The 22,169-nt window shown below is 32.9% G+C and overlaps 1 protein-coding gene across 1 annotated transcript in view; it reads right to left on the reverse strand.

Moving 5' to 3' along the window:
* Positions 1–968: 968 nt before the first annotated feature.
* Positions 969–22,169, reverse strand: part of LOC134281707 (limbic system-associated membrane protein-like) — a gene marked incomplete at its 3' end in the record, with an annotated part of 32,276 nt that continues 11,075 nt past the window's right edge. The window contains exons 5-6 of the mRNA XM_062764143.1: positions 1,611–1,739; positions 969–993 (exon numbers count right to left, since the gene is read on the reverse strand). Of these exons, the coding sequence (XP_062620127.1) occupies positions 969–993; positions 1,611–1,739 (154 nt within the window). The remainder of the gene's footprint in view (positions 994–1,610; positions 1,740–22,169) is intronic.

Consider the following 22,169-nt stretch of genomic DNA (forward strand, 5'->3'; position numbering starts at 1 on the left):
TTTTAAAAGATGATTTTAGAAGTTAGATATAAAAACTAAAACATATTTTAAGAAAAACAAATTTAATTCACCTCAAAAGTTTACCCTGCGTTTCTTTTTCCTTTCAGTATATATCATTCTTCTGCTTCCGATTAATTGAATTATTCAAAGAAAATTTCCTTAGATGTCGAACATATTAAGATGTAAGGAAATTAAAACATCATAAATTTCTTTCCTTCTCATAATGGTACATTATTGAATAGAAATGGTAAACTGAGTTTGAAATCTAGCAGAGGCTATCTTTTTTTTTTGCGGAAATGCGGCGTATTACTGCGTATCTCTTCTAATTACATGTATATATATGAATTTAAAAGGTGCAAAGAATTGAATTTTATTACTAAACAAATACTAAAAGCATTTTATTAATTGACTGATATTAACAACTTTGAATTAAAGTTTTAAGATACATCAAAATAAAAGTTTTCCCAGCAAAATACAATTTTTTTAACCTTTGGAATCTTCATATCCAAGGGCAGATTTCGAGTGAAAAAAAAATCAGTGAAAACAGATTTTTTTTCTTACTAAATGGTCAAACTAAAAAAAAATTGTCATTTTGTATCTTTATATGACTACTCCACCGTATGTAAAATTAATGAAAAGGTATAAATATAGGAAAAATAACTTATTTTCCCGAACCTTTAAAAAAAATATAGAAAAATCAGAATGGCCAATATCTATTTTTAGTTCATTTTTTAAAATTTGGAAATATTGTTTTTAACATGTAGGTCCTATAAAATATTTTTTTATGCTAAAAAATTAATCTTAGAAATAAATATAGGCAATGCTTATTAATAGGAAAATTTTACTGTCAGGGAAAAAGACCTTTACCTGACCTTGTGTTTAGAATTAAACGGTCACATTTAATATATGGATCACATACTGATATTGTTCTCCTTACACTGAGAAAATTCACTAATAAATGTGCTTACCTTGGCTTTGGCATTCTTTCTGAAACTAAAATTAGATAATTCTTTACTGGTAACATTTTAATTGACAATTAATTATAAAGAAGTGAAATAAATGCATAAAGGCCGGTATACACGATGAGATTTGTAGTATAATGCATTTGTATTATAATATTTTTCTGTACTCACGCTAATACATATATTATAAGATTGTATATAAACTACGTACTCGAACGTGTTTTCCCCGCCATATTTCTCTCTCTGTCAAAGTAATAAAAATGGAGAATGGGGCTCTGATAGCAGTGTCTATCATTGTACTGTGCTCTGCTTGATATATTCCACAAGTCTTTTTCCCTTTCCCATTAAGTCACGAGTTTTTCGATGTCTTAACTTGTAAAGTCGTGCTTTTTTAGTAATGATAAAAATTTGATGACCCCAAGTGTCATTACATTTCATTGGTTGAAAGTGATAGGTAATTATAAGTTAAGACTTGAATGTATAAGGAAATAGAGCTTTGCTCTATTCTTAATGCAGTTTTATAAGCTTTGAAAAATCTTATGATACAATGTATTAAGAGTGTATACACAGTCAGATTTTGTATCATAATACTAATCTTATAATACAAATCTTACCGTGTATACCAGCCTAAACAAAAAGCATACTTACCATGGCATTTTATCTGATATTTTCTGTTGAGAAATATCAACGTGATAAGTATTATCAAAAGAACTCCCCCGACTGTGCCACCAGTTATTCCTCCTATACTTGATTCTTTGGTAGATTTAACGAAGACTTCTATGAAAAGAAATGTATATCTTATTTAAGGAATGAAGCTATTTTCAACTTACACTATACGATATAACATAACTTGGGGCAGTTTACGCTTTATAAAACGCGAAGCAGTTTATAAGAAAGCGTAAACTGTCCCAATTTTTGTTATATCGTATAATATAAGTTGAAATAAGCTTCATTCCTTATCATTTAATTTCAATGCAGACAATGAGACAATTTTCTCCCCAGAATAAGGCTTCACAATGATTAATAAAAGTGACGTCAAGCGGAGTAATACGTATTTTGACGTAACTCATTGTGACGTAGGCAAGTTATGTTATCCAAAATGGATAAAATATTTTATCCAATCAAATGACGTGTTACAAGTAAAATTATATTATTAGTGTTTAACGCTGGATAAGAGTACAGTGGGTAAATGTATTACAAGAGGCCCATGGGCCACATCGCTCACCTGAGCACATGGGCTTGTTAAAAAACACATCCGCTCAGTATTGAAAAGTTTACTTATAGGGAGAGGGGGGATTTGATTTTTTTTATTACTTGAGAATGTCAATATATCAATAAAGCATATATGTATAATTTTGCCATACTTGAGAAAAAGAGTTTTAAAGATTTTTCCTATATACATGTATTTTTATCTAAAGATTTGATTGATCATTATGGCCCGACCTTACCCCGGGGGTCATTATATGAACAAACTTGAATTAACTTTAATTGAGGACACTACCACATGAGTTTCATCTTTCCTGGCCAAATGGTTCTGGAAAAGAAGATTTTTAATGATTTTTCTTATATATTCCTTTGCAAAGATTTGATCAACCATTGTGGACCGCCCTACTCCCGGGAGTCATGATTTGAACAAACTTGAATCTTCACTACCTGAGGATGCTTTCACACGAGTTTCAGCTTTCCTAGCCCAATGGCTCTGGAAAAGATTTAAGATTTCTCCTATATATTCCTATTTAACATTAAACATTTGATCAGCCATTGTGGCCCCGCCGTATTCCCGGGGGTTATTATATGAAAAAACTTGAATGAACTCTAACTGAAGATGTTTCCATATTAATATCACCAATTGTAGCTTGGCTGATCTTGAGAAGATTTAAAAACATTTTCCCTATGCCTATGTAAGACTTTGATCAGCCATTGTGATCCCACCCTATCCTCGGGGGTCTTGATTTGAACAAATTTGAATCTACACTACCTGAAGATGCTTCCACGTTCGTTTCATCTTTGCTGGCCATATGGTTTTGGAGAGGATTTAAAAAAAAATCTTATATAATATTTCAATGTAAAACTTTGATAAGTCATTGTGGCCCCGCCCTACCCTCGGGGATCAGGATTTCAACAAACCTGATCTACACTACCTTAGGATGCTAGCATATAAATACAATCATCCATGCCATTGCTATGCTTGAGAAGAAGAATTTTAAAGAATTTAATTCCCTTTAAGTTTCTAGGTAAAACTTTGATTGGCCATTGTGGCCCCCTGCTACCCCAAGAGTTCATGATTTGAACAAATCTGAATTTACACTACCTGCTTCCATGTTTCCATATGTTTCCATATAAATATGATCATTGATGCCTTGGCTATTCTTGAGAAGATGAATTTTAAAGAATTTTCCTATAAATTTATATGTAAAACTTTGATCGGCCATTGTGGCCCGGCCCTACACCGGGGGTCATTATTTGAACAAACTTGAATCTACACTACCTGAGGACACTACCACATCAGTTTCATCTTTCCTGGCCTCATGGTTCTGGAGAAAAGTTTTAAAGATTTTCCCTATATATTCCTATGTAAACATTTGATCAGCTATTGTGGACCCACCCTATCCTGGGGGTCATGATTTGAACAAACTTGAATCTACACTAAACGAGGAAGCTACTACAAGAGTTTCATCTTTCCTGTTCCAATAGTTCTGGAGAAGATTACTTTTTAGAAGAAATTTCCTTTATCATGTAAATATTCCTATCTAAAACTTAAATCAGCCATTGTGGCCCCGCCATACCCCCGGGGGTCATGATTTGAATTAACTTGAATCTACACAACCTGAGGACACTACCACATGAGTTAAAGCTTTCCCGTCACAATTGTTCTGGAGAAGAAGATTTTAAAAGATTTTCCCTATATATTCCCGTGTAAACATTTCATCAGCTATTGTGGCTCCGCCGTACCCCGGGAATCATGATTTGAACAAACTTGAATCCACACCACCTGAAGATGCTTCCATATGAGTTTCATCTTTCCTAGCCCAGTGGTTCTGAAGAAGAAGAATTTTTTTTAAAAATGGCATTAATTTTTCACTAATTCCTAATTATCTGCCCTTGGAAGAGGGCTTGGCCCTTCATTGGGACAAAATTGAATCCCATTAATTCAAGGAAACTTTGTGGCATGTTTGATTGAAAATGGCCCAGTGGTTCTTGAGAAGATGGTGAAAATGTGAAATGTTTACGTGAACAAGGACGACGACAACGATAGACAACGGACATAGCCTTTGGCTCAGGTGAGCTAAAAAGTTGTCAAATTCAACACTGTATTCCGTATTTTCGAGATCTTATTCTTTATCACACATGTCTCTACCGGTCACGGTAGCCTAGTGGTAGAACGTTCGCTTTGTATTCGGAGGCCTGGGTTGATTTTCCTTCACGTCGCCGCGTCAAACTTAAGCGTAAACATAGGTAGTGACTGTTCCTTCGCCACGCGCTCTGCATTAGAAGCGAAAGTCACAGGTCCCGTGTCACGGTATGCATTGATACGATAATGGCCCTGATTGCGAAGTATACACCCTTACTAATGTTATTGTGATTTAAATTCAAGACACGTGGTTTGGGTTTACCTATTCAAAGGTTATAGGGTAGAACCGGTTTTATGAATAAAATTGGCAGTAAACAGGAAATTGCTATAGTCTGTTTCCTCTGATAACATCCCTGTGAAAAATGTGTTTCCACAACTTTCTGAAAGACTTTCATGATTTTCAACAGAAATGGGTAGCTTAGGGGGGGTAATAACAATTAATACATTTTATTATAATAAACTGCAAAAAATTACAGCTCACTAGTACTCACTGGTATGAGAAAATTTGTAACATCATCTACACTGACAAACCTTTGTTTGCCTTATATGGCTATTGCTATTAATGCGCACAGGGGATTTTACCACGAGCAATGAACCAATTGTTGCATGAATACGTTAACGCCAAATAAATTTTTACATGTTACTTCGAACAAGTGGTTCAGGTCAATCTATGATCATGTCAATGGAAAGAAAATAAAAAAAAGCTCCTATGAACAAAATGCAAACATTAGAAACTATGAAAAATATCACGTGCGTTTTTAATTTTTTGTTAACTAGAGAAAAATATGTTTTTAAATAAAATGTAAACGTAGTTAGTGTCAAGTTCAGAACACCAGCACTTCAAGGGTAAAGAAAACGAGCAGCTTCTCGAGTGCATTTAAATGGACAAAACATTTATACTCGTGATAACGTGTGTTGGCCAGGGAATCCACCAGACAATTGTATTCACCGATATTACAATAAAGGAATTGATCAAGCGTAAAATTCCTGTAGTATTCGTATAGTAACCAATAATGCAATAATCTGATTTGTCAGTTAAATTAATATTGGTGCCTCATTTGCTAATCTGACGCCAAAAAATATAGTCCCGGTTCCCATGCAAAATATTTGTCCAAAAATAAATTTTAATTCGTGACAGCAGAAAAAAATGCATCGTAGAGAATGAATAATTTAAACTTGAATGAATTCAAGAGAGATCGATTGAGGTACATTTGTACAGAATGATATTATAGGGCGATGAAAATTAAAACGCAACATAACTTTTCTGTTAACCATGTATCCACGTGCTAGTAACTTCCTAGCCACATTTCCGTGAATAATTTATCCTATCTCGCTGAAGTCTCACTAACTCTCACCAGAGCCACTGTCAGAGCTACTCTGAACTCATCGGATTTTAAACTCGAAAAATAAAAGGTTCCGAACACACTGGGGATTTGAAACTCTTCACTAGGGTACGGCGACGTCTCTATATGAGTGAAAAATTCTCGATTTAGACGTTAAACAATAAACATATACAATTAATCAATCATATAAGTTTCATGCTAAAAGCAATATGAGCTAACTTATCTAGTAAGTATTTTCTAAGCATAAATTTCAAATCATGAAGTCTCAATCAAATATTTCGTGTGTTTATCCTTTTACTACTTGTATGTTTTTATGCATACCTTTTACTACTTGTATGTTGTTTGAATCTTATGAAAGAATTGTTTGAGTTCGTATCTCTTTAAAACGAATACAGTGTATCTTATTGAATAACCAGTCAGTTATCTTTATTATAACCAGATATTTATCTCGTTCAATTGATATAATTATCCAGTAATTATAAAGAGTTCTTTTTTTATATACCTTTAAGAATTCGTTTATTTATAAATCATTTAATTTCTATAAAATACTTGATTCTAATTGGTTTAAAAATTCTTTTGATACCTGCCCTGCATCAATAAAATCTAGAGTTCACTTGCACTAAGCAGCCGGAACTACTTTGGCAGTCTCTCCAGGTATATTTCCCGCTTCCAGGTTACTTCTTGAAGGAATATTTAAATATTATTACTTTAATAAATATTTTCCTGAATTTCGAAACCTGTCCGTTACGTTTCTGACTTATTTTCTACTTTCTTTGTTTTGAATTATCCCCCTTTGCTAAACAAATCAAATCGTCTGCATAACAACAATACAGTTTTGGGAAAGAAGGAAAGAAATCGACATACTTTTGTTAAATGTTTGGCTTTGATATATCTGGTATAAACAATAGAATTCTGAAGATTTTTTTATGCTACCAAAGAGAGGAAAACCGTTAATATCTTAAACAGGTCGCGACCACTAGATTTTCTGACGTCAGAATAAATATGCATGTAAATCACCTAATTGTTTACTTTACCTACTGCTGAATGAGCCGCAGTGCATGGTGGGCTACTACAAGTACCTAGCTGTGTGGAAAATTAAAGGCAACTTGAATTGTCCCTTGGAAACTTATTTTCAATTCTTTTCTTAAATTTGTGAAAGAAATATTTAAAATGATGTATAATATTTCATTCTTATGCTCACATTTACAAAATTTGCTTTATGAAGCCTTATATCAACTTATAATACATCGGCCTAGTATACCATTGTTCAAAGAGACGTATAAGTGCTATCGTGTCGATAAAACATTGAGGTTTTTTTTCACGTGACATACGTGTACATAGTTTTCGCAGGTAGTATATAGATTCTTGTTTTTAGACAGCAGGAGAACGTGTGCAATTATTATTTAACCCCTCAATATTATCAGAAAGTATTTTATGCATATGCAAAAGTCAAAGCGTTTGTACGATATTCGAAGCAACTGTTAATCATCTAAAACAACTCCAAAATTAAATGTGAGCATGGAGCAATGTCTTTATAATATAATCTTTCAATTTCGGGCGTATAAAGTGATAGAGAAGCTCTACGGTTTTTCCGGTGACGAGTTAAACATAGTGCAGTAAACCGACGAAAAACCACGTGTCGCCATTGAATCGTAAACACGTAGTAGACTGTTATGGTGTGGGACTCTTTCACTTGATTGGAGAACGGGCGTGACGAAGACATCGTCACGTGTTAAAAATTGCCTTCCATATAAGGTAGTGGTCTCGACCTGTTAAATCTTGGGAAACGAATAATCGAGAAAAACGACACTGTATGAATGAGGACAGATTCTTTTAGATGTAATCTTAAACAGTCGGCAGCAGACTCTTTCAGGTTTACAGCATTGGCAGGTTGTGATACGTATTTATATATTCAGTTTGAAATTCAGCTGAAAAGATGTGCAAATAAAATCCAAAATTTCTGTGACCTAACGTAAGAAATGATAGGAATTATGAGTGGTTTCCCTTTACATTTACGAACTTAGACAACTTACCGAGGAAAACATATCGATTGGGATAACACAACACGTAATTTTTTTTGTGTTACAGAACTGTAAATTATTTCAGAGAATGTTGGTAGTGCCACGACAAATTTTTTAGAAGTTTCATCGTTTGAGCCATTTTGAATTTCAGCAACGTTAACCTTGTGTTGATGTATTCGTGCGCACTGTTTTTGATGCGTAAATTTAATAGAAAGGTGAAAGTAAGTTTCATTATATTAATTTAAAATCATAATTAAATGATAAGAAATGAATGTAATATTTTTTTTCCTTTGATCGATGCATCAAAGAAAAATTTGCACGGAAAACTTCATTAATGCGCTTTTCAGTCCAAATTTTTCTTTGAGGCATCGATCAAAGGAAAAATTTTACATTCATTTCTTAATTCTATACTTTAAAAAGTCTAAGGTTTATTGAGCATTTTTAAAATAAAAATCAATGTAATATTTTCATATTAATTACATGTAGTTGAGTGAAACATACGAAGTTAAACATATGGAGATAAGGAACAGTACTAGTCTTCTAGATCAAAAATCCATCACAGAATACAAAATAGGAGCAGGGAAAACATAGACCTCCAAAAAATCAGGTGCATGGTTTAAAGTGCCTTGGAGGAGTGAGCATCCCCTGTCGACTATTCATACTCGCAGTGTGCTCTTTGTCATAATCGGGAAATCCGTCGTCAATTCAGTGTATAAATAATGGACTAACAATATTAGTATGAAAAACGTCAGTCAGCGTTTGACTCAATGATTAATTGTACTTGCTGACAAGGTCATTGTAACGACCATAAAACTTACGAAATGATCACTTTAAACAATATTGCTGATGTTATTGCTTCAACAAATTGTTTGTCAATAATTTACCTCGGTTTAGAAATTGTTCATACCTAGAACATGCTCTTGCGTATCGAATCAACCTACTTATATAAACTCCGTATGGAGTTGAAGGTATATTACTGCATAAGTAAGGGAAGTTGACGAATGAAAAGTTAAAAGAGATCCCGTTTATCATAGAGCTTGGTTGTTAGATTACCATTAACTTCATTATCAAGTAAAATATCCAAATATGTAACAAATTTTCAGACTCTGGTATGTTTTATCTCAAGCTCACTAGGATATATTGTATAGATATAAAAATGGAAATTACAATTGTTAATTGACAATATGTCGTCGATGTATCTAAATGTGGTGTTGAATGCCACAGTAAGTGTTTTCTTTTCACGCATACGATTTTGGACAAATTCTGCATATGTGAATACAAAAATAGGTTTGCTTATTACGAAAGCTATGAAGAGACACGAAGACGACAAAAATGACAACGACGACAACGTCAGCAAAGGACAAATTTTGGTCAGAAAAGCTCACTTGAGCCTTCGGCTCGGGTGAGATTAAATGCCCTCGGCTCAGATGAGCTAAAAAGGGAGAAAGAACGAATAAAAAACTAATATGGTTTTCCAGTGAAGACAACGACCTTAATTAAAATTGAAAGCAACATAATAATTAGTGTTGGCAAATCGGACGATTTTTAGTAACCGGTTACTCGCTCAATCTTCCGATCGAGTACCCGGTTACTCGGATGATTTGTTCATATTCATATATGTATATCCTTTATTTCATCCTTTACTCATCGGTAGTAATAAAACACAGTATATTGTGAATGCTTAAAGATACCCACGCACGCACAATCTTGAAAGAATTTTAAAACGTGTATTTATAATTAAAAATTAATTAAATCAGAAGAAAAAATATTCAGTGTTTCATGTTATTTTTCAATGGTGTTCATCACCTTTTACTTTTCGACTCCCGATATAATTATGTCATGATCGAGGAGAATAATTATTTAGAAATTTGAAGTAACAACCGTACACGATAACTCCAATTCACATAAATTACATTTTACAGGTATCGAATCGGCTGTTCTTTTAAATACTTCCAAGGTTTATGTCTTTGGCGGCATCTTGTTAAATTTTTAATAAGGTAATTATAACTCTTTCTTCAAAACTTGTATAACCTGCTGGCAATCAAAGCTATCAATTAATTGTGAAAACTAATCAAAACGAATCGATCGTATTAGTGAAACTCTAGATCATTAAATCTAACGGTAAGTAAAATAGAGAAATGCGTTTGTTTACGCTTATAAACAAATTAACATTTTTTTTTTGTTATTTACTTTATAAGATGTATTTTTATCCGAGTAACCGAATAGCATTTTTACTAACCGATACTCGCATCGTTCGACGGTTAACCGGTTAACCGGGTACTCGTTGCCAACACTAATAATAATATAGAGAATAATAAATGTCCATTTCTAAAAGTCACCCCTTATCAGCCTGAATACCCATATCAGCCAGAGGACTAAAGGCAAGAGAGCTGAATTGGTCATGGGTTGATGCAGTAATGCAGAGTATGATATCAAAAAGGGGTTACCAATATCTTAATCTAATTTAGATAATCATGTACTGTGAAATCGCTAATTTTTTTTTTTTTGGGGGGGGGGGGGGGGTTAATTTTCGTTGTTTTGAGGTGTGAAAAGATCCATGAATTCAAATCAAACACGAAATTTAAAATGTCAAATTCATAACTACTTAATTATTTTTCATCAAAGAAATCCTAGCTATACAAACCCTTGAATTTATATCCCACCCTCTCCCAATTACGAAAATTTGATCCCACGAAAATATATGATTTTATGGTGTGACACACAAATAAATAATTTAGAAACATTTAGATTTTTTATGCGAACCATTTCTTGCAACACTTCTCACAAAAAAAATTGGAAATACTGTTAGATCTAATCATTTTTTTTTTGCAAGAACTTTATTTTTCGTGTAATTACGCGCTATCTCATGAAAATAAGGTTTCGCAAAAATTAAGCGATGGGCAGTAACCTTTCCAAAATAGCAAAACGAGAGTTAGTTCTCATGTATTATGCTCAACACAACGAAAGTAATTTTCAAAACTTACTTTGAAATTACTGAATTAAGCAAATTTTGTCACTATTTGAGATCAGCCTATATTTAATCATAAGACGAAATCAGAGTTGTATATCAACAGAATTTCAAGAACATCTCTTATACACAATGACTATGTCTACTTACTTTTAAGAGCATTGCAATAAATAGCATTTGATGTAGTATTGCCAAACATGTTAGAGGCAGTAACTGTAAACCATAGATCCCCTTGTAGCTCTATACTAGGTGTGTAACTGTACGACTTGCCATATCCTTCATCAACTATATTTGTTTTTAGAACTTTGTAAGATCCTGTTAAATGCGTATCACTTGAATACGATATTTAAAAGCTTTGATCATATCCACCATTAAAGTTAGAAACCCATGATAACTTTATGGACAAGGAATTTTCACACAGCACCGTAAAGTTGGTGGGTTTAAAGGGTGGCCCTGGTGATTAAAACATAAAATTATAATATTAAATCAATCAATAAATAAGACTATTTAAAGGAACGTTTCCTAAGAGGTTTGTCTCATTTCATATGTTTTTTTTAATTGTAAATGTATATCTCTGGCTTTTTTTGCATTATGGTATATGGTGGTACTTGTTTACGTTTTACAATATGTATTTAAATTTCACGTACATGTTAGCAATCATCTCAACTCATGAACCATGTGTAAATTGATTAAGTATATACATGTACTAAGAATATGCTGAATACTACTATTACATCACATTTTGTAAATAATTATCATATGCTCTGTTTAATAATCATGTTCGTAATATACCCAAAAGGGCCCTGATCTGAATAACACACCCCCTCCCTCCAAACACGCGCGGGAACTTGTATCGTTTATAATTTTCTAACCCATAGTATAACAACTACACTTGTATTTTTATACTAAGGATTTTCTTTTCTGATACAAGTGCATGTGCCCCCTTTAAAAATATATTTTGCTTCTGTAAGGTTAAATTCACACATTTTTATTTTATCTAAATGGCACGAAAAATGATTAGCAACTATATTGTTATAAATCAGGTCTGAAATTAGTCATACGCATGATAATTTATTGTTGAAAAATTATCAATAATATTATGTTATTCCTATCAATATGAAATTAACATGAAAGAATTCACTGTTAAATTTACATGATACGAAATTAATAAAACTGGTTAATATTAAATTTACATAAAATTAATGTGAAGTTAAATTAACATTAGAAAAAAAACGTTTATTTAATGTTAGCCCTTTTAACGTTAATTGAACACGAAATTAATATTGAACTAACATCAAGTTAACGTTGATTTAATGTTAATTAAGGAATGAAGCTCATTTCAACTTTTGTTATACAATATAGCATATCTTGGGACAGTTTACGCTTTATAAACCGCGAAGCCAAAATCGTGATTCTGTTTCGCGCTGTTTCGTTTCTGGTATGTTCTTCTTTGGCTCTACACTTCTCTGAATGTAACTCTATATCATATGTTGATCAGGTCGAGTCCTAAGACTATTAATAGCTACGTAGGTATAAAACTTCCCAAAGTACCGTATATACTCGCCTATAAGTCGGTATTTTGGGAGTTAAATTAATTTTTTCCCCGGACAGTAGCATTTGATATATATTTCCGACGATAATTGATGAACAAAGTCTATATATGTTTAACTATTAATGCATTCAAAGATTATACATTAAGTACAAGTATCTACTAAATTAGATAGTTTTATTTTTTATCTTAATCTGCATTACTAACTTATCTGTTTAATGATCCAAAATTAAATATCGGCGTTATTTAAAAAAAAAATATATTAATGGAAACCAGGTAAAACCATCAATGCATTGATTTAAAATGTCAAAAGTTCTGGCAAAAAGGTATACCGACTTATAAGCGGGTCAATGACAAATCTCTCCAAGTTAACCCAAAAAAATACAACCGACTTATAGGCGGACCGACTTATAGGCGAGTATATACGGTAGCTATTTTTACTTACTTTTTGTATTATCTGCATTTTGTGACTAAAGGAGCAAACAGCGCTGGAACTAAGCAATTAAGATACACTCACCGGTAGGGGACTAATAATATACCAAAACTTGCCCTTAAGACATTGTTTAATACTTATAAAATATAAAGTTTATAAACTTCAGAATTTAATTTCGTGCAAAACACCGGGACCCTAATCTCACAGCTGAAGTACGCTCATTCTTTTGATCAGAGAAGCTCACTTGAGCTTTCTAATCAGGTGAGCTTAACAAAAATTTTTCAGTCTCTTTAGTATCTTTTATTTCAACCTCAGTACGATATATCAAGTCGACACATGAACTATTGTTAATTGATTAAATTTCGTTTATATAACTTAATACAGAGTTGAATGCCACAGAATGCCTTCTTTTTTCATGCACATACTTTGAATATATTCTGCTTTGATTATATTCCCATGATAATTAAAAAAAAGCCCCATGGTCTACAAAGAGTCACCTTTGCCCCACAGTTCCTCATCTGAATTTTCCTCTTGTATCACTTTGATTCCCCATTGTTCCCCAACCTTACCTCTAGAAGATATGATTTAACAAAGATCGTCTTTTCTACTGTAAAATCTTCTTTCAATGCATATTGAAAATTATAACACTCCTTAATTTCTGCACATTTGTTAGAACAAGAGACCCATGGGCCTTAAGGTCACCAGAGGATCATGAAAACTTTCCAACAATCACAATTTAGAAAGAGGCACCATTGCTTGTCATAATTATACACTTATCATGCTTTCTCTACTTATTTAATATCCAGAGGTAAATCAGAGAAACAAAGAAAAAATGCAATACATTTCAACTTTATAACCAGTTGTGCACCCCACTCCACAGGAACCACTGACCTTGAGGCCACATATATCAAAATTTTGAAAATTCTCTCATAACTTTTATTTCATCATATATGGTTGAATAATACAACAGAGTAGATATCAAAGCATTAATTTATCTTCATACCATGTCCTGTAAACCCCCTCCCCCGATACCTTTTACCCAGAGAAACAAAATTAACCATTTTGCTAGATGCACCTTTCTTCATCATAAATATATATACTAAGATCTTTGGCAATATACCATGTACCAATAGAAAAGAATTCATGCATTTTTACTATATATATATATTAGCTAGAGCTCAGTCCTAACACCAAAACCCCTGACCCAGGGGCCATAAAATTAACAATTTCGGAGAAGGCATATTTCCTTATCATAACTATGTACATAGTTTTTTGGTTTGATACCCAGGAGCAGAGAAGAAGATTTTGGAAGAATCAATGTATTTTGACTATAAAATCAATAGAACCCCACTCTAATGCCAAAACCTCTGACCCAAGGGCCATGAAATTCACAATTTTGGAAGAGGCACTCTTAGTCATCATAACTATAAAATTAATTAGTTTGTTTAATACCCAGAAGCAGAGGAGAAGATTTTCAAATAATGTATGTATTTTTACTGTATAATTAATAGAACCTCACCCTAACACCACAACCCCTGACCCAGGGGAATTTGGGTCATTTCTCCCCAGTACCTGCTCCGCCTTGGTCATTTCCGCCCAGGTCATTTCTCTCATGAGTCACTTCTCTCCATTACCCAAGTCATTTCTCTCCACAACCTGAGTTATTTCACTCCAACACGAAAATTAGAATAAAAATTTTTTTTTTTCGATTTAATTAGTTTAATTACCTATCATCATTACAGAATTTAACATTAACTTTATTTATTTTATATAATCTTATTTATTCATTTATTAATTCAATTGTTTTTTTTTTTTTATTTATTTATGAGTTCAAAAATTTATTTTTTATTTACTTAATGCATAATTTAAAGATTTATGAAATTCAATTCTTTTTTTTTATAATTTTAAAAAAATCTTTAAGAATTTTATTCATTCCTTGATTTTTTAAATTTTTAAAATTAATTCATTAATTTACACAACCTTGAATTAGCTTTTCATTAGGACACAGACATATGGTTTATTTATTTTTATTCATTCGTTCTAAGACATGCTTTCTTTTTTTTTCTAATGGAATAAGAAATGACTTTATATGGGATAATAGAAACATTTTATTTTAATCGTTTTTCTTTAAGGTATTCAATGTATAACGATCCTATTTTGTACCTAATAAATGAAAGGTCCGATATTTTTAATCATTGTGGCATTTTGAAGATATTATAAAAGAAATGCTCCACCAAATGAATTTACATAATTTTGATAATTGTCGAAATTTTTGCATATTGAATTTAACATTGAAGTCTATGGGCAGCGCATCTTTTTATCAGATTTTGTAAAATGTAATTTGAATTTCGAAAAAAATCGCTTGGTCAAAATGTTCTTAAACTACCTCTTCATAAAATTATGAAATAAAATGAACTAATTTTCGTAGAAATTTGAGAAATCAAAAATTTCTTCTTTTCATCAAGAGCAGATACTTTTAACGTGCAAAATGACTGTCTCCTTATATGTTATCAGTCTTGTGAATTTGGTTCATTTCACTTTGCTTGTGAATTTAGTTCATTTCATTGTCTAGCAATGTATTTTTAACCAGTTTAAATTATTTGAAATAGTTCAAAATCCCTTCATTATACATTGAATACCTTATCAATTAAATTTATTATCAAGTAGACTTCAAGCAAATCTGTTCATTGTCCTGTCATCTTTCGTTTATGGTCTTTATCAGGAAAAATATATAATTGTTAGAATTCGTAATTGCTCAGTTTCCCAGATTGACACCAGATTATCTCCTTTAAACTTAAGGACGTTCGATCCTGATATTTTGAGCGTATTTCGCGCAGGTCCTTTATTCATAAAATTAAGCATCATTTATAGGTTCTAACAATAAAACTGAATTCTACAATGAAAATTAAACTATATTCAATGAAAAAACCGCGATTAAATTCCATTCAAGTAGAATTAAGCTAGGGAATATATTTTGTGGCGGAAGGTTTTTTTTTAGACGAAAATGGTCAATTTTTTCCATTTGAATTATAACTGTACTGTTAATTTTAGATGCCTATTTTTACATGCTGGTTGCACACAAAGCTGTTTTTGCAGTGAAATATTTTATGCTGGTTCTGAAATATCTATTAAATTATTTTTTATTAATTCTATCAACAAAGTGTGACAAATATAGTAAATGTATTCTGAAAATCCCGGAAAAAATTGAGCCAATTTTAACGTAAAATTCACACTTTTTTAGTGATATCTGAAAATGTACATCATATACCCCCACTTTTGATGTTCTTTTCTAAATATTCAAGATAACTTTGACCTATTTGCTTAAAATCAGAAAAAGTTTAAGACTTTAAAATAGTTTTCTTGCTTATTATATTTTCAGTGCCGGAAAAATAACATTTTATTAGTGCAGAAAGGTCAAATATTTGATTATGCGAAGCAATTTGAAACTTTTTCTTAGTCACAATTTTTAAGGGTCTTCTTTTAAACAGACTTAGAGTTCATTTTGTTTCATGCTTTAATTTGATAAAAATATTGAAGGGGAAAACGTCGAAGATTTAATTTTTTATTAAGACACAAATTTCAGTGCAGAAAGGTCATATTAAATGTACTGTAGCGCTAAAAGAAGCATATTGACCCCCATTTTTTGATTTGAATTTTAATTAAGCTATGTATGTAGTAACTAAAAATATACTTGGCAAAAAAGTTGAAGACTTTAAATATCAGGATCGAACGTCGTTAGGACAGAAAATGTCAAATTGTACAAAGATGTGCTCAGTCAGATTATTACATAAATAGGATTTTTTACACTCTTTTATTATAACATTTAATAAAAATTTCATTTACTGTAGTACTCCCTAGCGATAACAATTTTTAGGCAATATGACTAATCCTAAATGTATGCATTGTCACAATCAAGTAAGTTTTTACTTACTTTTAAGACTAGATTTTTTCAAATTACACATGCTTCACCTCCTTTAACAAGTCTATTTTTAGAACACAAAACACAAAATCAAATTGTATGTATCAATGAATATAAATGTATTTTTAATTTAAAATGTACCGATTGTAACAATCACTTCTCGACATTATTTTCCCTTACGTATATATGTAAGTGCATATATGTAAAAGACTTCTCATGAATGGCTCCTTAATAATAAAACGGAAGTATTCTGAGTCTACAGATCTAGCTAACCAGCTGTTATGATTTGTGTCATATCTATTTTCTCCCTTTTTTCTCGCAAGATCTAAAGTTACACAATATAATTTGATACTGATTTATTTTTTCATTTCTATGTATTTGTATCGCTAAACATTATGAAATGAATTAATAAAAAGCCAATTTTATGCATAATTTTTTTTTTCGAGTTTATTTTTGTAACCCTGACCGAGGAGGCCCCCACGTGGCAAGCTCGCACAACGATATCAATTTATTGTTATATCAAATATTCAAATTTGTCCCCAGTAAGTCAATAATTCATAAAATTAATTTATTTTACAAGATAAAAGTTAATAACACTCGAATGGAATTGTGAATAACTATGTTAGACCGGAGTAAAAATGGGGGGGGGGGATGACCTAGGTAAGAGAGAGAAATGACCTATCGTGAAACGACCTACCGTGAAATGGTAGGAGAGAGAAATAATCTGGGAGAGAAAAAGTTTTAGAGAGAAATGACCTGACACAACCCAGGGGCCATGAAATTCACAATTTTGGAAGAGGCACTGTTGGTCATCATAATTATATACATGTACCTGGTTAGTTTGTTTAACACCCAGAAGCAGAGGAGATTTTCAAAGAATTTATTTATTTTTACTATATAATTTATAGAACCCCACCCTAACACCACATCCTCTGCGCCAGGGGTCATGAATTTCACAATTTTGGAAGAGGCGCTCTTGCTCATTAATGAATTAATGAAATTTCACAAAATAATCAAAAGAGACCCACCCTAACTCCACAACCCCTGACCATGGGATCATAAAATTCAAAATTTTGGAAGATGCACTCTTGTTTATCATAACTATGTTATTTAGATTGTTTAATACCCTGAAGCAAGGGAGAACATTTTCAAATAATTAATGTATTTTTACACTATGTATTCCATAGAACCCAACCCTAACACCAGAACCCCTTAACCTGGGGCCATGAAATTCACAATTTTGGAAGGGGCACTTTTGGTCATCATCACTATATACTTGCTAGTTTGTTTAATACCAAGGTGCAGAAGAGGAAATTTTTTAAACGAATAATAAACTTTTACTATATGATCTATATAGCTCCACTCTAACACAAGAACTCTCCTGATCCTGGGTCCATGAATTTCAAAATCTTGGTAGAGGGCTCAATGCTGATCACAATCATGCCAAGAGATTGACTGCATGATGTCCAGGAGTAAGGAAAAAAAATTCTAAAGATTCCATATATTTTAGCGGTTTTGGCCCCACCCCTCAGGCCCCAGGGGGCAGGGACGATGGAATTGACAATTTTTGTTCCCCTTCACCAATAGATGCTGTCTGTATACCTAAGTGTAACTTCCGTTTTACAAAGTGTGTTCGCATTGTTAACTGACATCACCAGAAAATTAAATAAAATACATAGTATGTAAGGGTGCCAGTTAATGTCCATTTTTATACCCATCATGATTTGTGCTTTAAACAACATGCATGTGATTTGATGATATTGAGGGTAAATACGGCTGAAAATATAGCGGTATCTCACTATAATTGTAATACACCACTTTTATAGCGGAATTTACGTTTCCCCCACCTCTTATGCATATATTTTCTAGAGTGGAATTAAAGTATGCTGCCCTACTATGTGTTAAAGTGCATCTTAGACATAAAAAAAGAAAATCCAAGAAATCCGAGTAATTCTATTCCCTCAGAGTGAACAGAAATTGTTATTCCGCAAAAATAAAACCACTAAAAAAATACGTTTACCGTATAACGTTTATATTTACAACAAAACATTAAAATTAATTAAAACAAAGTTATCATACTTTTGCATTTCGAATTTGCTACTTTTCTCGTACCATTCTTATATTTGATTATGATTTAGGAAAAAGAAATGCCAGTTATGTTTTGTATTGCAAAAATAAACATTCTAAACAAAAATTACATTAAAAGACTATAGATCTACTTGTACTTGTATCAAAAGAAGAGAAAAATAGTTATGGTTTTTCATACCAATTGTTAGTCCATTATTTATACACTGAATTGACGACGGATTTTGCCATTATTTCCCGATCATGAAAAGGAGCACACGGCGGAAGTGACAGGGGATGCTCACTCCTCCATGGCACCTGATCCCACCTCTGTTGTTTCTGGGGTCCGTGTTTGCTCTGCTCTTATTTTGTATTGTTTTATGGACTTTGAGATTGAATACTGTTCGTTATCTCCATAGCCGTCTACTTAAAACTTTGCATCAGCAATAAATAGAACAATGATTCTTAATTTTGTCACTTTTTGTGGCAGGAATGCAATAAGACTACAGCTGTAGGAGTAGCCTTTAAAAAGATTATTTTTAGAATTTTCAATTTAGTTAACCTATCAACATCATTTATCACAATAAAAAACTAGAGGTACTGTGAGCGATGAGCTCACTAAATGATACCCCCCGCCTCCCATATGGTTATAACTGGTGAAAAAGTCCATGTTTTCCTGTGGCCGGGAAACCCAAAATATGTGTCGGATCAAAAAGTAAAATAGGAGGTGCACAATGGCAACATGTAATAAAGATTCTGTGAAAGTTTCATCAAATTTCATTCAGTGGTATGAGAGGAGTTGCGGATAAGAGATGGGTACCCCAAAGCGTAACAGACGGACGGACGGGCAGACGGACGGACGGAAATACCGATTACTATATACCCCCACTTTTCAAGCGGGGGGTATAACAACAAGTATTCTGAGAGTATTGCATTAGCAATACATGTCCCCTACCGGGTTCCCCTTTTTCTTCAGGATGTCATTTTATATTATGCAGAAGTTATGTCCAAAGTAAAACTGCTTGATTTTCAGTTTGTGAATGCCTTTAAAACTAATAAAATAATCCACATAAAGACGAAAATTCAACTCATTCAACGTCTTTTTTTCCCTTGCTTCATATTTATAACCATTTAGCGCAGTACGAACCCGATTTTATTAAATAATTATGAAAAATTCAAAATGCCATAATTCAGTCAAATATCAATAAAGCGAAACGAAATGAGGTAGACTCCTCGGACATTGATATCCTTCCGTTGTACCAAGACCCGCACATTCTCTTTCCATAAAGGAACATACCGTCTCAAATTAAGCAAAATTTTGCCGTGATAGGGTCTATAATAGATAACGCAGTATTCCTAATAATTTAAATTGTGTAACTATTGAAACTATTCAAAAAGCGTCGTGCCACAAGTGTTTCACGTTTTCATGACGTTGCAAATTCTAAATGCATTATCTTAAGGTAAAATAAAATTTACTTACAAAAATACCACTGAAGATGATACCTTGAAACTTTCAATACTTTGTAGCATGACCCTTGGCTTTTAGAACAGCTTGTATTCGTCAAGGTCTGGTTCCGTGGAGACACTGTATATAGCCTAGAGTCAACGAATCTCAGATCCGCAACACAGCATTTACAAGTTCTTGTTTGGATTTAATCTGGTGTTGCTCTCGCCCAAGTCTGTTATTTATCATTCTCCAGACATTTTCTATCACATTAATAACAGGAGATTGCGATGGCCAGTCTAAACACGGAATAATATTGTCATTTTTCGAATTTTTAGCCCGTTCAGACATGTGACATGGGTAATTGTCATCTTGAAAAATCCAAGGAGAATTACCAAAATGTTTCGCGATAACTTGCCATAAATGATTGTCCAATATATTCATATACTTCTCTGTATTTAAATTATCATCAGTGGGGGTTAGGGTACCAACGCCAGAGTAGGAAAGCCCCAAAATGAGACGGTGATACGGACGCCGCCATTACGCACTGAACGCAGTCCTAAACACTCGGGCTTCCACTTTTCATCTGCTTTCCTCCAAACGTACACACGTTGATCAGACCCAAAAACAACTTTTGTTTCATCAGAAAATATTATATTTTTCCACTGATTATCTACAGTCCAGTTTCTATGGTTTTTACACCAATCAATTCGTCTTTTTCTGTTGACAGCTGATATTGTGAGGGTTTTTGCTACTTTATGTCGTGTGTAACTCAACAAATGTAATTTTCTCTGGACAGACCGTTTAGAAACTGGACGAGGTACAGAACGATTAAATTCTTCTGTTAAATCTCCTAAATTTTGCCTACGATCTCGAAGAACTAACCTTTTAAAAAAATCTGTTCAGACTGGACACTCATCTTTTTGGGTCGTCCGCTTCGTGGATCATTTTCGATACTTTTTCGTGTTTCATAACGTTTCAAAAACTTTGATATGGTAGATCGGTCGTATCCAGTTATTTGAGCTATTTCAACTTTTTTCCTACCCTCATTATCTAGACGTAGTATTTGTTGTTTTAGAGCACCTGTCATTTCTCGGCGATTTGAAGCCATGTTTTGTTTACGTTTGCTACTGCTATAAAAATAGACCCGCGTCCGCAGGGGAACTCCCGTGTGACGCAGATAAGCTAAATATAATACTGTCTAAATTTAGTCGGGATTGACATCGTATTTACAGAAATATTTACAAGAATGCAACTATGAAATATTTTTTTTCAATAAAAGCGGGAATAAAAACGTGAAACACTTATGGCACTGCACTGTATATAATTTGTCGTGGAAAGAGAGGCCCAAGATAGCAGTTATGTCACATCATCTTTTCTATTAACAGTAAACAGGACAACATCGTTCATCAAAATCATAAATCAATATGCAGAATTGCGTATCTTAGTTTAGTATACTTGTGTGCTACGTTATTCTGAAATCAGATTAAAACTGTAGGTAAAGAAGCATTTTGAATGTATTTCACAGAAATTTCTATTTTTAGTAAACACGGCGACACCGTTTATCGACATCAAAAATCGTGAAATAGAATTATGTATCTTAGTGTAGTCTACTTGTGTGCCAAGTTATATTGAAAACAATCGAAAAATGTAAAAGTTGTTATATACAGTGCCAACCGGACACAACCTAACACTATCTAGAGCGAACCCGAAGCTGACCCCGGGTTCGCTCGGGGTCCGCTTCGGGTTCGCTTTTAAAAATTTTGGGACCGCTCCGGGTGCTCCGGGTTCGCTCTGCGTTCGTTTCGGGTCAGCTCTTGGTCTGCTAGAGCGAACCCGGCGTACCTGTTATTTTTTATGCCCAATTAAAAAATCAATAATTTAGATGTGAATTTAGAATAAATTGAAGGAACATGTAAATTGAGAAAATGGAAATAAATCATTGAATAATGTACTGTTTGTATCTTCAGATGATAAAATTTTGCAATAATTGTCATATACCAACTATTTTTCTTCTATCCTCTTTTTGTCAGTAAAAAAACCAATTAATGATTTCTTTTTTTACCTATTGACCGATGTATTTACACAATTTTTTACTCATGGACTTTAAATCC

The sequence above is a fragment of the Saccostrea cucullata genome, unplaced genomic scaffold, assembly GCF_032062105.1.
Source record: "Saccostrea cucullata isolate Sc308-1 unplaced genomic scaffold, CSIRO_AGI_Scuc_v1 ctg6106, whole genome shotgun sequence".
Lineage (NCBI taxonomy): Eukaryota > Metazoa > Mollusca > Bivalvia > Ostreida > Ostreidae > Saccostrea > Saccostrea cuccullata.